At 43.5% G+C, this 16,280-nt stretch overlaps 1 protein-coding gene across 2 annotated transcripts in view; it reads right to left on the bottom strand.

Annotated features, from left to right (window-relative positions):
* Positions 1-16,280, bottom strand: part of CD81 (CD81 molecule) — a 98,540-nt gene that overhangs the window by 8,438 nt on the left and 73,822 nt on the right. For both annotated transcript variants that reach the window (XM_089520998.1, XM_089520999.1), the window contains exons 4-6: positions 12,762-12,836; positions 3,292-3,402; positions 722-823 (exon numbers count right to left, since the gene is read on the bottom strand). In XM_089520998.1, coding sequence (XP_089377124.1) covers positions 722-823; positions 3,292-3,402; positions 12,762-12,836 — 288 coding nt within the window. The remainder of the gene's footprint in view (positions 1-721; positions 824-3,291; positions 3,403-12,761; positions 12,837-16,280) is intronic.

Below are 16,280 nucleotides of genomic sequence, written 5' to 3'. Positions count from 1 at the left end.
GGGAGACCCTATCAGCAGCACTGCTATCATGAGCATAGCTTCTTGCTTCATAGAAGCTTGCAATCTCCTCATCATACAAAAGTAGTACCATGGTGGGACCGGGAGAAGATATTTTTATTATTTCAGGCATTTTAAGAACTATTTTTGTATCTCTGCTTGTGATTTTATATTTGTTATATGTGCTGTACTATCCTTATCCCTTAACCTTATTGGTTTATTCTGAATTAATATTTTCTTTAATTAAAAAAAATACTTGTGCACTGCCCAGAGAACTTGGATAGTCTAGAAGTGTACTAAATAAATGCATTTTTTAAAAACTTAACCAAATATGTTTTATGGAAAAAGGAACTCTGTTTTGGCCATAAGTTCAACTCAGTTTGCCAGGGCTAGTTTAGAGCAGTATTTCTGCCCGACCACTTTCTGCCCTCTTCCATTGGCTCAGTTTTCTTGTGTGGAAGACAAAAGCAAAATTGCTATTTCAGAGTTTCACAGAGACAGGCAAGTGGGGCACAGATAGAATGAAAAAAATAGAACAAGGAAACAAATGAGTCTTTGGCAGGGTGAAAGCAGCAATCAACCTATAGCAGTGGCTAGCATTGCAAAACTAAAAGACAATACCTCACCACCTGACTCTCCCACACACCAACCAACTAGACTCTTGCTGAACGAGAAAAGCCTATGCATTAGAAAGCACTGCAGTATCATGATTATGGTTCCTTACATCTGTCAATACTGAAGTTGAGCTTCCTTTACTGCAGAGGTCATCTTGATTTGTCAGGGTGTATAGATGCTCCCAAAATGAACCCGTGCCACAACATTTTAGCTGTAAGCAGAGAAAAGGTAGAAAATATTGACTATAGATTTTCTTCTCCAAAAATTTCAAGTTACATGTTTCTTTTTCAGTTAATCACAAAAGGCCTAACATCTAAATCAATAAAGGGCTCCAGCACATAGCTTCTGGTACCCGAATCTCTCCCTCTCATCTTACCTACCGCTTGCACTGGATCCATGCAATATCATATGGAGGAAATGGGGAGATTAGTTGCCAGGGCATTTTAGAATAGTGGCTTAAATTGGGAGGAAAGCCCTGAACTGAAAGGTTTTGGGTACTGCCTGGAAGGTTGCAAGCCTTGCATGGAAGGGGACCTTTACGTCTGAAGCCTGGCAGGGATAAACAGCTCATTTAAGAGCTGCATTATCATTAGTATTATACACAAAATGACAAAACTTGGCTCTCTTACCATCCTTTCTTACAAAGAAAACACACATCCTTGTCTCTGGTGCAATCCAATTAAAAGCAATAATGGATTACTACTTTTCCACAAGCTCCCTTTCTCCTTTTTAAAAAAACTGGACAGGGATTGTTCCAATTTCTCTTCTTCAGCTTCATTTAGCCACTTAAAATACAAATTGTCTTTTCTGCATCCTAGGCTGTTTCCAAAGGGGAAGCTTCTATGTTATGAAGTGATTCTATGTTATGAAGTTTGTTTTTAAAGATAAAGCTAAACTTGCATTTGACTATTCACATTACTAATTTTAGTACTAAGGGTACATCCTACTATGGTTGAGCCATTTGCTGTGGCAGCTACTACCTCTCAATCCCAGGTTTTAGACCAAACTTTAAAGGAACAATCCAAGATGCTGAACTTAATCTGAAGGTTAGTTTCAATATCCTGAGTAACTTCTAACAAGTTCAGACTAAAATCTTGAGTAGATTTTCTACCCTGGTGAGATAGAAATCACCATTAGCTGCTGCTGCTGTTTAAAGCTCACAGCACACAACCATCGCATCTGTTGTAATGGATTCCATTTGATGAACCCATATATTGTAACCAAACTTTTAGTAATCCTAAAACATCTTTTAGTAATTTTTAAAACAACAGGCAGCTAATAAGCTATAAGACCACAATGCTATAATGTTAATTTTACATTGTGATTTTATAGTGTTATAAAACTACAACAATGGTCCAAAACACACAGCAGAAATAACCCACTCTGAGAACGCTTTAACTGCCCTGGCTCAGTGCTAGGGAATCTTGGGAATTGTAGTTCATTGTGGCACCAGCGCTCTGTGACAGACAAGGCTAAATATCTCACAAAACTACATTTCCCAGAATTCCCTAGCATTGAGCGAGGGCAGTTAAAGCAGGTTTAAACTGGATTATTTCTTCAGTGTGTTTTGGACCAATCCTAATTTTGATTTTTGATTTTTTTTTTTTTTTTACTATTTTAGCAATATAGTTACTGACAACAGGACAGTTTTTTGTTCTGTTTTTTTAATGGACTCAATTTAAGATCACCACAAAGGTTATAATGACTATAGCTAGAATCCTCTGGGGGAGTTATGAATGTGTAGCCACCATGGTTACACAGCTATGCTGTGAATCCCATCTCAACATCCTCCTATTCCTACTTACTGGGAATCAACTTCTGAGACTGATGGGGGTTCAATTTCCCAATCACTTAGAAGGCAGCTGACTAACATTCCCACCTCCCTGTATAAGCCACCCCCAGGGCAAAGAAGAGGAAGCCCCATCACAATTATCCCTTACACAAGGGATGGCGGGAACATCATTCAGCAGTTTCCTAGCCTACAGCAGAACAGACTCCTGTTGACAGCAGTGGCTGCTGCCTGGTAAGTCCGGACTCGGGGACTTTCACGGTCCCAATACATTCCCTAAATTAGGAAATACTGTACATAGATTGTGTATACCAAACATTTACAAATGCATAACTCTAGGTTAGACATTCTTAACTTCCCAATAGGATTCTAGCCAACATGTTCAGCTAGGACATATTCACATTACCCCTAATGTCAAAATTCTTACTTTTTTAAAACCAAGGTAACAGAATAGCACTAAGAGCATCTATATGTATGGCACCAATATTCAATTTTTCTGTGGGTAAATGTTAGGATTTTTTTGCCATTTTCAGAATGCTTAGAAGGATTCCAGGACTGTTTAGAATGACTGTCGTTCTCCAAATAGAATGACAGTGAGTGAATGATGGGTACACATGAATGTCCAATGAAGACTGAGGGAATGAAGCATAGAGAGAAGTGCTAAAAATGTCATGTTTCAACATGATTACCTAACAACAATTCCTTGTATAGAAACTACCAGCTCTTGAATAGTTAAGGGTGAAGAACCTCTTAAGTCCTTGTTTATAGCACACATGGCAGTATATACAATTGTGCGTATTTCAAGCACTGTTTAAAAATGAAAGAGCAATAAGGCAGGCAACTGATATGATCATGGAAAGTTATTGTTTGATTCCCTGAACATAGCTCACCGTTTCATGGAAAGTTTTCACAACTGTTTTTGCTGCCTTTGAATTGTTCTCATTATCTGACTTTGTTTCAATCACTGCCTCATCATAGAACTGTTTGATATCTTTGGCAATCTGCAAAAGAAAGTGAAGAAAAAATATTTATTTTAATTTTTTTGGAGGGGGATATTACAGTTATAATGGAAAAAGTCAAATGTGCCTCTAACATTTACAGTCTGGTAAGCAGATATGCTGAAACATATGGCATGCAGGTCATGTTATATCAATCACCCAAAGGATACGTTTTTCTTCCCCGTGACATGTTCTCCAAATGAATTCAAACAGTCTTTACAAGTGACCAGCCAATCAAATACTACTGATAAACTCAAATAAAATTTGATCCACAGATGGTCTGCAGCAGGTAAACTTGCAATAGGGAAGAGGAAAGATCTTCTAGATTCCAAATATTAGCGTCACGTTAACCATCCTGCTTGAATGAGGGAATCTGAAAGAGCTGCCAACTCTTGATCCTGATATTTGTCACCTGTTATTTAATCACAGAAAAGAGCCCCAGTCTAGGGCAGGGGAACTTGGTATATGCAGAAAGGCATCTTGCTCAGTTGAAAATAATGTGCACAGTGTGTTTAATATTCAGGACAATTTTACCAAAATGTCTAGGTCCTGTTTCTCAAAAGATACTGATAGGAAACAATCATATCACCCATCCTTAATTGACCCAGGATGATTTCCAGTTAAGAGTAAACTAATCTGAAATAAACTCTTCCCCCAAGTAAGTTTCACAGGTTCTAAATAGGGGGACATTTCTGCTAACAGCCATCTTCTTCAACCACATTTAAGTGGTGTTAAGAGGCTGCTCTTACCAAGACATAGAAGTCCCAGAACAGTCCAAACTGCCATGGTCAAAACAATAGGTTTAGCTTGTGTTTTCCAGAAGCCCAGCTGGTATTTCTCTGTAGCTGAGTGGCACTGGAAGGAAGTACTTTGCAGGAAGAAGCAGGGATGTATGTGTGTCTCACGCTCTCTCCTCTAAAGGAAAGGTTTACAGTTTGGGTTTATTTTTGGATACTGGGGTGACAGCCACTGAGGCCATTTCAGCTGCTACTCCAGATGTGGCCCTTCTTCAAAAACAAGATCTTGGCTTCCATTGTACACATAATGGCAATCACTACATTTGGCTACTATATTCAGTTTGGCCACTGCCCTCAAAGAGTGTTAAGAAGCATCCCATTACTGCTGTGTTCCAGAGCATAACCTGTATCCATCTGAAGGTCATAAAGTTACCAAGCAGCTTCCACTCTAGGATCCATTTGCATCTAAAGAAGTGGGCTGTTGTCAGCAAACACTAATGCTAAAATAAATTAGTTAGTCTTTAAGGTGTTGCAACATTCCTTTTTTTTTGTGCTACAGAAACAGACTGACATCTCTCTGAAAGTAGCTTTGGGATTAGCTTCAAAATGGCTCATTAAATCTTTAAAACTTTAGAAAGTTGGAATATGAGATATTTGAGGGAATGACTCATTTCATCTGTGTGTGAGGGTTTTTTTGTTGTTGAAATATCACAATAGGCCTGTCATGCCTCCAGAGCATCTTTGATGCTCTTGAGACATATATTTAGTTAAGATTATAATAGGTTTTCTATGTATTAGTTTAGGAGGGGAAATAAAGATCTACAGCTTTAAGAAAGACCAGGATTGTGGGAAATCCCAGGGTCTTATGCTGTCTCCCTCTAGCTAGTCTCAGTGTGTAGTAAGATTTCAGCCAAGTCAGTCCTGGAGAGAGTATTTTCCTTTGACAAAAAGATAAGTCCACAGAAGAAGAAAGATAGAATCCACCAAGAAGAGAGAGCAAGGTACTTAGGAAGGACTATTGAGAAAGAAGAAATCAGTTTCATGTTATTTGTGTTTATAACCAGTAAAGCTTTTGAAACTTAAGAAATCTGTGGACAAGTCTTTTGTTCTGGCTGTGTTCCCGAGAGCCAGAGGCCTTACTACACCCAAAGTCCATAGTATTGCTCTTGGGACAAAACAAGGCCATTTTTGTGGGTGCTGTTACTATAAGTCACTTAGTGGGTTTACATGGCCAAACTGGGATCTGAACCCTGATCTCCAGAGTCACAATCCAATGCTCAAACCATTACACCATGCTAGCTAGTACAGTATAGCCAGTAGGGAGCTGCTCTTATGTTACTATGTAGCAGAGCTGGCAAAGTGACCAATTGGTATCAGGACTGATGCACAACAGGCTGATGAACAATGGGTCAATGTGCATTGGTGCTCCATGCACAATAGGACTGATGCACAATGGGCCACATGCATTTGTGCCTGATGGACAAAAGACCAACGTGCATTGCATTGGGATGAATACACATTACACTGCATTAGATGAGCACTGGTCACCAATGCACATTGAGCACTCTTGCCAATGTCCCTTTATACAGCTTTGCAATTCAATAACCATGTTTCTTAGCATTCTGCTACCTCTTTAGATATATGCAATATGTAATGTAACAGGACAAATAGGATTCTGGTGCATATCTCCAAGTGTCAGGAAATCCTAACAAGAAGAATCCTGGATTGGCAAGAATTTTCCCTAATGAGATGAATCCCAGTTTGACTTAATCTGCACAGAAAACAGCATTTATTGCAAATTTTATGCAGAATAAGCCCTGAATTAAGAACAGGCCACAAAAACTGTGTTTTCAGACCTTCGCACAGTGGGAAGGAACAACCTAAAATTACTTCCTTCAAGAATAAAATTTGTGAAGAATTACATTTCTAGTTTAGAGTCACAAGAAATATGAATAACAATAACAATAACAACGGAAAAAAGCTAATTGGGAGAAGTTTACAAGAAATATTTTCTCTCCACTTTTACTCTGTGTAATTAATTTGATCACTTGGAATTTATGTCCATAGACTCAAGTGCAAAAACAAAATATTAAAAAAGCCAGACTAAATAAAGTATCACAAATGTTGCCGCCCACAATAATCATAATGTAGTCACATGAGCTTTCATCAGTGCAAATAAGTTGCAGATGGAAACTGTTTCACGGCTATCTCTTACTGGTACTTCTACCAAAATACCACTACCAAACAATCAGATCTTGTAATTAGACGTCTGGAGCAGCTGCTTGCTAAGGGGAACTTGCCGTTCCCATTCTAATCTAAGTTGCCCCTTGGGAAGGAAGAAGTTTGAGAAACAGCATGTCGGATTTCATTTTAAAAAGTGAGAGTGGGAAGCTTTTTTATTAGGGGATAATTTGCCTTGGGGAAAGCTGCTAAGAACTTCAAGATGCCTCTATTCCATTTCTTTACTGCCATCTGGAACTGACTAGTGGATAAAACACCCGTAATAGAATTTCCTCCTCACTGTGTACCACATACACAAGGGCTCAGATGACACCAGTGCTAATGGAAGTTGAGTGGCTATCTGATACAGGGGAATGGGTGTGTGACATTCAGATTATTCTCATTCAGCAGGGCCAGTTGGTGCTAATGCTTAGCTCTTTTTTGTGTACTTGCTGGCCTAAATGCCATTTTGGCAGAGGTGGGGAAGAAGGCAGGATAAAAACTAATTCAATAAAACTAATCTGAACTGCCAGCAGCTATACCTCCAGAGATGGGATGAAGGACAATTAAGAAAGGTAAAGTTAGAGCTTGGGAAAAGTTACTTTTTCAGACTTCAATTCCTAGAATTCCTCAGAGAATATGGCCACTGGGTGGGGGTGGGAGGAAGTTGTCCCCAAAAAGCAACATAACCCAGTCTATGGATAATTGAACATTGCTCCCAAAGAAATAACAGTGTCACATTCGCCTCCTTGCAGTGGTATGGTAAATTTTGAAGTAGAGCAAGACGGGATGAGGGGGGGGAAAAAGAAGACAATGAGTGAAGAGTCTGAAGAAAAACAAGAAAGACAGTCTGGGAGTGATAAAGGAACATTCTTTTCCTTTCAAAAGTAAAAAAACGAACGAACACTATCAGTAACCCTAAGAATTAAGCCTTGGCCAAACACTTCAAAATGCTGGGGCAGGCAGGAGAGATAAGAGTGCTCACAAGCAAAAGATGAATCCTTCTTTGTTGATGGGTATATTAAATCCTAAGGGCTTCATCACCCAAATAAAAATGATACAACAGTGACATAAAACATATTGTAAAATGGCATTTGGAGGCCCCCAGCCTTCCTATTATTCAATTGTGAAGGGTGCACAGTGGAGTTTGATTCCAGACACCTCCCACCACACCCACAGATACCAAAATCCATGGATGTTTAAGTTCCCTCATATAAAACAGGGTAGTAAAATGGTGTCCTTTATATAAAATGGCAAAATCAAGGTTTGCTTTTGAGAATTTATATTTCTGGGATATTTTCAAGCCATGGATGCATTAATCTGTGGATTAAAAAAATCAGTTGATATGGAGGGTTGACTGTACAAACACATTTCAGAAAGCAGCATACAATCCTTGAAGCAAACTGTGCAACGGATAGAGAACACCTACTATGTCACCAGCAGCTTCTTCCAAAAGGTAATTACTCTTAAAAATTAAAAATAAGCCCTGTGTCTTTTATTTCTAACCATTTGTGCATATGTTTACCTTCCCTGACTTAATAACTCTTTCTTACTGCTGACTCCTTTCTTCTTTCAGGATTTTTATTTATTGCAGTTAAGTCCAGTTTATCACAAGATAACAGAATCAGCAGCTTATTTATGGGCCTTTCTGTCACTTCCTTTCCCCATATTTTCATCACTTCTTTCAGGTCTAGACAGTGGGGCTGGAATTTTCCATATCCTTGAATCACATGCTCCCATGAAAACTGTATTATTTCTTTAAGTGCACAATTGTGGTTTTCCACAAGGTCTAATTAAAAAGCGGGGGGGGGGGGGGGGGGGACTTCTAAGACCTATAGTCTTCAGTAATAGTATTCAATTGTATTTATTTTACATAAGGCTATGTAAAACAATCATTTGTTAGTATTTACTTTTATATCAGGTTGTCTCCAAATAATAAGAGAAAATATTATAGAGCTGTCATTACCTAAAAAGTTCATGTCTATCCTCCCCCCACCCCCTATTGTTAACTTAGGTCAAATGTATTTTGGCACAGCATCACCAGCATTTCTGAAGCAAGGCCTCAGAAAATAACCCCTAATTCCCACTGATTGCTAGGTGACAAGCAGAATCTTATCCTCTTTAACTCAGCCAACCATGGAAAGGGTTAAACATTGATGAAGTAATATTTTGGGCTTCTCAGATTTGCATGTTTTGATGAAAATTACTCAGATCTTTTGTGGCAAGACCCTCAGCATTCCTCATATTTGCTGTTTGATCATGGAGATTGGTTGCAGGTTGAGTCTCCCTTTTCTGAAACACTAGGACCAGAAGTGCTTTGGATTATGTTTTTTTTTTCTTTTTAGAATACATATATTTGCATATATGAAGTGGCTTAGTGGTTAAGATGCCAGTTCTGATGATCATAAGGTCAGAAGGTTGGTAGTTGAAGGCCAAAGTGCCGCATCATGGGGTGACCTTCCATCACTAGTCCCAGCTTCTGCCAATCTAGCAATTTGGAAGCATGCAAATACAAGTAGATAAATAGATACCACTTTGGTGGGAAGGTAACAGCATTTGGTGCAGTCATGCTGGCAACATGACCACCAGAATTGTCTTTGGACAATGCTGGCTCTTTAGCTTAATAATACCCCCTACAGTCAGTTCCAACTAGACATTCATATCAAAGGGAAACCTTTACCTTTACCTTTTTACATGATGAGGTATTTTGGAGAGAGCACCCATCTAAACACAAAATTCATGCATGTTTCCTTATATACATAGCTTGAAGGAAATTTTATATAGTATTTTAAATAATTTGGTGCATGAAACAAAGTTGGTGCACAATGAATAATCAGAAAGCAAAGGTGTCGCTATCTCAGCCACTCATGAAAAAAGTGTTGTTCTTTGGAATATTTCAGATTTTGGAATTCTGGATGAGAGACTCAACCTGTATCACACTCAGTTTGGGCTAAAGTATGATGATAAACAATAATATCAACATACAGTTGGCCCTTGATATACGCAGGGGATCCATTCCAGACCCCCCCCCCCGCGCATACCAAAATCTGGGCATGCTGAAGTCCCATTGTCCCCAATGGCAGTGCGCGTGCACGCGTGCAGCCATTAGGAACAAAAGTCCCTCCCCTCCCCATCTCTCCTTTTTCCCTTACTTCTTCCTTTCTTAATTCCCTCCCTGCCTCCCTCCCTTGTTCCTTCCTTCCCTCCCTACTCATCTCCTCTTTGCCGCTGCCGCCTCGGCCTCCTTGCTGCCACTGCCACGGGAAAGGCCAGGTGGTGGTGCTGGAAGCCAAGAGGCCTCCAGGCTGTCACCCGGCCCTTCCACGGAGGTGGTGGAGAGGACGTGGAGCAGCAGCATCACAGACCTCCTCACTGCCTCTGCCTCCTTGCCACTGCCACTGCCACCGCAGAAGGGCTGGGTGACAGCCTGGAGGCCTCTTGGCCTCCAACACCTCCACATGGACTTTCCCGCGGCAGTGGCGGTGAGTAGGCCGGGTGGTGGTGCTGGAGGCCTTGAAGGCCTCTGGGCTGGCGCGGCTGCTCCGCCTCCTCGCTGCCGCTGCGGAAGGGCTGGGTGGTGTTGTTTGAGGCAAGAGCCTCCAGGACTGCCACACGGCCCTTTTGCGGCAGTGGCAAGGAGGCTGGGTGGTGCTGTTGAGCTTTGGCCTCCTCACTGCCACTGCCATCACAACGGAAGGGCAGGGTGGTGGCCTCTTGGCCTCCAGCAGCAGTACCCTGCATTTCCACAGTGGTGGCAGCGGCGGCAAGGAGGCGGGTAGCAGCAGCGCCAGAGGCCTTCAAGGGCCCCTGCACCACCACCCGGCCTCTTTGCTGCCTCGGCCTCTTTGCCGCTGCTGTGGCGGGAAAGGCCAGGTGCTGCTGCTGGAGGCCAAGAGGCCTCTGGGGCGTCACCTGGCCCTTCTGTGGCGGCGGCGGCAATGGCAGCATAGAGGCCAAGGCGGTGAGGAGGGCTCTGGCACTGCTGCTCCATCTCCTCTCCACCACCACCTCCGCACCATCACCCGGCCTCTCCCACGGTGGTGACGTTGAGGAAGCCAAGGTGGTGGCGGTGATGAGGAGGTTAAATTAAAAAAAAAGATAAAACTTTTATTTTTATCCCGCTTTTCTGTGACGAGACAAAGCGGCAGCAGCAAGGAGGAGGTAAATAGGGAGGGAATTAAGGGAAGGAAAAGAGAGGGAAAAAGGAGGGGAGGAGAGGAACTTTTGTCCCCAATGGCAGCACACGTGCACGCCCACCGCCATTGGCAACAATGGTCGGGTTTGCCATCCGCGGATGCTCAAATCAGCGCATGGCAAATCCGCGTATAATGAAGGCCCACTGTACCTTTAATACTATATTTTTCTATGCCATGCTATCCAAGTACAAAAGGAAAATTACCAACAGACTTGAGATAACCGTGAGATTTATAGGTGTATGAAAAATTTTAAGAACCCTAAAGGTAGAAAGAAGACCCTCAAAACAACATAATGATAAATTTAATTGCCTATAATGTTATCAGACAAAAAGAAGAATGAAAAACATGGACAAGTGGAAAAAAGATGGGGCAGGGGAATGAAACAGAATGGGTGGACAAGAAGGAAAGCAGAAGAAACACAGATTTTTTTGTTAACACTTAATTTACTGGATAAATCATTTCCTGGTTCAAACTAACAAAGTATTTTAAAATACTCCCAAATAATCTGCTCATCTACTGAAGAAATCCAAGATTTAAATAAAGCTGTGGCTGAGTTAAATAAAGCTGTGTAACCACCACACCTCCAGAAAAATAATCCAGCAACAACAACACTAAACTTTTTAGAAGAGGGGAAATATCTCCAGAACAGGAGAGGGCCTCCTCTGCTGATGTGCCCAGATTGTGTAATCATTCTCCTTGGGTGGCCTGACTGGCACTGATATTGGCCAGGTGTTCATACTAAGCTAACATGGCTCTTCAATTAAGTGTTTGAAACTTAGGCGGGTTATAGACCGCCGCTTTGAGGCGGTCTGTCGCTGCCGCCGTTTGCTCTGTGCGGGAGCCGCAGCAGCCACACCGCGCAGCTCCCGCGTGGAGCAAAAAAGGAGCTCCAAAATGGAGCTCCTTCTTGCAGCGCCTCTGTGATGTCGCGAGGCGCTGCTGGCGCATTCGCGACGTCATAGGCACCGCGACAAGTCTGGACGCTATGCGTCCGATACGTAAACATGGCGGCCCCCATGTGGAAGGGGCGCCGCCATGTTGTACGTATGGAATACGTACTAGGGTTAGGGGTGTGTGGAAGCACCGCCCCTTCCTAACCCTAATACGTATTCCATACGTATTTTTTGGCGGTCTGTAACCCGCCTTAGTGATCTTTAGGGAGGAAGTTATCTGTTAGAAATTATGTCACTTTGTAAAAGCACTTTGTACTGTACATACATAATCCCATATATACGCACACAAAACACAATATGAGTTCCATGGCAGCTCAACAGCAGGAAAATCAGCGTGGAGGCAAGGATACAGGTTGCTAAAGCACAAAGTTAGGACACAATACCCTACTGCACTGAGAAACTCTCAAGAGTAACTTTCTTTGCTTCATTTCAATGTGCTTTGGGGGTGGAGAAATGGAGTGATTACAGTATATGGTTTGGAAGCAAAAACCTGGACTGAATTTCTATGTAACCATAAAACTGTTTGGAAAGCTTTGGGATTATCACCAGATGTCTGGGGAAAAATCTCATGTAAAGGAATGTGAAGAGCCCCATTACCTCTTCTTCTTGTTTCCTTGAAATACATGAAGTATAAACAATGTGCAAACCAACATGCCTGCCACCTCCCTGCTTCACTGGCCAGCAGAGGGCAGGGAGAAGTTTAGCATCATGATGTCTAACATCAAGTTGCTAATATTACACACTGTAAGGAAAAATAAGTCAGGAATACAAAGCAGCAGCAGCAATGCCTTTTATAAATGTTTAGTTTGGCACTCAGCCCTACTCTACCTAAACAGAGGTTTGTGAGGTGTAGATAAGGTCAATTTAAAAAGTTACAGTGCTACCTCGGGTTACGAATTTAATTCGTTCCGCGGCGCCGTTCGTAACCCGATACATTTCGCAACCCGAAAAGCCGCTGGAAAGCCGCTAGCCGCGCTTTGAATTTCGCGCCGAAACGCGCCGAAAAGATTTTCGTAACCCGAAAAATCCTTCGTAACCCAGAACAGTTTTTTTAAATCTAACTTTTTCGTACCCCGGAAATTTCGTAACGCGGTGAATTCGTATCCCGGGGTACCACTGTATTATGATTTGGTCCATGAAATCCATGCCACAATAAATGTATTAGTCCTTATAGTACCAGAGAGATCTCTGGCATATTGTAAACTGAAAGTTCCACACAAAACACACACTATAAATCATCATAATAAATCCCTTACCTGATCTTTATTAACGAAGCCCCAGATTCCAGCAGCGACTTCACAAGCAAACAATATTACAAGGCAGGTGAAAAACTGTGAACAAAATACAGATTAAATATGAAAAGTTGGCAGTACTGATCAGATAAATGAGAAAGGTTTTGGTGCAAGTGTGCCAGTAAATATGCATTATGACAAAGAGGATAAATAGCATGTCCTCAAAAAAATCAGTAGATAATGTCATGAATGGAGCCCCCTCAGCAGTATTCTTCAGGCAATAATGATGCCTTTGAAAAACCACAAATCACTGTGGACTATGTATCCCTACAGTGCTCCGTTCACGAGGGATACATTCCACTCAACCTTGTATTCATATTTCTTGACTTTTTCCTTGTACACCTTGCAAGTAAGAAGATGAGAGCAACCAAAGGCATCTTGCAGTGAACGCAGAACACCAGAAGACAGTACTGTTGGCTAAGACTCCAATGTGACTGAACAAGCTCAATGCAAACTTCTTATGTCGGGATACATCTCTCAGCCATTAATCTCTGAATCAGATAATGCTGAAACAGTTTGCAAGCAAAATGCCATTACTTTCCAGATGCTCTCATACTGTACATCCTTCTCCAATGCTCCATGGTTCAGTTTCAACAAATTGCTACAAAAATACTTATTTAGATGCCAGAGAACATCTTATGTTGTTCTTATGTGGGTTCAAGTGGACTCATAGTTATGGCAACCCTATTCTAGGCTTTTCTTGGCAAGATTTATTCAGGGGTTTCCCATTGCTTTCCTTGGAAACGGACAGGAGTGTGACTTGCCCAAGTGGGTTTCCATGGTTAAGCAGAGGTATGAGCCTTGATCTTTTAAAGCTCTAGTCACTACACCGTGCTTGCTCTCAGATGTATAGAACATAAATGTGACAAAGCCTTTCCCTCCCCCTCCCCCCCAAAAACCCCACCAGACTAACAGGGCAAAAATAAGATTAATGAATGAGGCTTTCACAGAGGTAATGTGGTACAGAGAGCTAGGCATTATCATGTTTATTCACAGGTTTCTGATCAAGGTTTCTATACTGTCCATGTGTAATAGAATGATTGTGTGTGTGTGGAGGGGTAGCATTATTAGGACAAAATGTTTATTCCAAGGATTCTATCAGTTTGTCCCCTTAATAGCAAAAATTTGGGGTAAGGGTGCACTCCTATCATGGGTGAGGAGGAGCACACAGCCTTTGAAGAACCACAAAAACAAAACAAAACAAGGGGTTCCTAGACATGTATTGTCACATTGCAGAAAGAGCAGGAGTTTTGCTGTATTTTTAAAAATAATAGATGTGCACTCTTAGGATAGAACACTAACATAATATATTCAAAACTAGCTATGTTGGCCATGCAGCAAAATACGACAAGATACAAAATCCACAAGCATAGACCCCTTTATTGGGCCAACTCCAAAACATAAAATGTATTATGCAAGCTTTTGAAGCTTCAACAGCTTCTTCATCAGGCAACAATGTTAAAAATCATATAGAAAAAAATGATGATGATGATGGAGTTACAGGCCTACATTCTACTGTATTTAAGATATTGTCAGTTAAGATGGTATCAATAATAATAATAATAATAATATGTTTTATTTATAGACCGCTATTCCGCGATGATCATAGCGGTGTACAGTAAAATCGTTAATACAATAAAAATACAGTTAAAGGAGGGAGAAGTCTCATCCTTCAGGCAGTCCAAGATGTTGCTGGTCTGCCTGCTGGCTCCCTCTGAGGCCGAAATGACAGTTGAGGAGGGAGGGGCCTCTTCCTTCAGGCAGTCCAAGATGTTGCTGGTCTGCCCGATGGCTCCCTCTGAGGCCGAGATGACAGTTGAGGAGGGAGGGGCCTCTTCCTTCAGGCAGTCCAAGATGTTGCTGGTCTGCCTGATGGCTCCCTCTGAGGCCGAGATGACAGTTGAGGAGGGAGGGGCCTCTTCCTTCAGGCAGTCCAAGATGTTGCTGGTCTGCCTGATGGCTCCCTCTGAGGCCGAGATGACAGTTGAGGAGGGAGGGGCCTCTTCCTTCAGGCAGTCCAAGATGTTGCTGGTCTGCCCGATGGCTCCCTCTGAGGCCGAGATGACAGTTGAGGAGGGAGGGGCCTCTTCCTTCAGGCAGTCCAAGATGTTGCTGGTCTGCCTGATGGCTCCCTCTGAGGCCGAGATGACAGTTAAAGGAGGGAGGGGCCTCTTCCTTCAGGCAGTCCCTGATGTTGCTGGGTCTGCCTGATGGCTCCCTCTGAGGCCGAGATGACAGTTGAGGAGGGAGGGGCCTCTTCCTTCAGGCAGTCCCTGATGTTGCTGGGTCTGCCTGATGGCTCCCTCTGAGGCCGAGATGACAGTTGAGGAGGGAGGGGCCTCTTCCTTCAGGCAGTCCCTGATGTTGCTGGGTCTGCCTGATGGCTCCCTCTGAGGCCGAGATGACAGTTGAGGAGGGAGGGGCCTCTTCCTTCAGGCAGTCCAAGATGTTGCTGGTCTGCCTGATGGCTCCCTCTGAGGCCGAGATGACAGTTGAGGAGGGAGGGGCCTCTTCCTTCAGGCAGTCCAAGATGTTGCTGGTCTGCCCGATGGCTCCCTCTGAGGCCGAGATGACAGTTGAGGAGGGAGGGGCCTCTTCCTTCAGGCAGTCCAAGATGTTGCTGGTCTGCCTGCTGGCTCCCTCTGAGGCCGAGATGACAGTTGAGGAGGGAGGGGCCTCTTCCTTCAGGCAGTCCAAGATGTTGCTGGTCTGCCCGATGGCTCCCTCTGAGGCCGAGATGACAGTTGAGGAGGTAGGGGCCTCTTCCTTCAGGCAGTCCAAGATGTTGCTGGTCTGCCCGATGGCTCCCTCTGAGGCCGAGATGACAGTTGAGGAGGGAGGGGCCTCTTCCTTCAGGCAGTCCAAGATGTTGCTGGTCTGCCCGATGGCTCCCTCTGAGGCCGAGATGGCAGTTGAGGAGGGAGGGGCCTCTTCCTTCAGGCAGTCCAAGATGTTGCTGGTCTGCCTGATGGCTCCCTCTGAGGCCGAGATGACAGTTGAGGAGGGAGGGGCCTCTTCCTTCAGGCAGTCCCCAATGTTGCTGGGTCTGCCTGATGGCTCCCTCTGAGGCCGAGATGACAGTTGAGGAGGGAGGGGCCTCTTCCTTCAGGCAGTCCCTGATGTTGCTGGGTCTGCCTGATGGCTCCCTCTGAGGCCGAGATGACAGTTGAGGAGGGAGGGGCCTCTTCCTTCAGGCAGTCCAAGATGTTGCTGGTCTGCCCGATGGCTCCCTCTGAGGCCGAGATGACAGTTGAGGAGGGAGGGGCCTCTTCCTTCAGGCAGTCCCTGATGTTGCTGGGTCTGCCTGATGGCTCCCTCTGAGGCCGAGATGACAGTTGAGGAGGGAGGGGCCTCTTCCTTCAGGCAGTCCAAGATGTTGCTGGTCTGCCCGATGGCTCCCTCTGAGGCCGAGATGACAGTTGAGGAGGGAGGGGCCTCTTCCTTCAGGCAGTCCAAGATGTTGCTGGTCTGCCCGATGGCTCC

This window comes from Sceloporus occidentalis, unplaced genomic scaffold, assembly GCF_023333645.1.
Source record: "Sceloporus occidentalis isolate IW3139 unplaced genomic scaffold, rSceOcc1.0.p SCAF_4, whole genome shotgun sequence".
Classification (NCBI taxonomy): domain Eukaryota; kingdom Metazoa; phylum Chordata; class Lepidosauria; order Squamata; family Phrynosomatidae; genus Sceloporus; species Sceloporus occidentalis.
The sequence above is the reverse complement of the archived record's forward strand: the minus strand, read 5'-3'. Positions and strand labels throughout refer to the sequence as shown.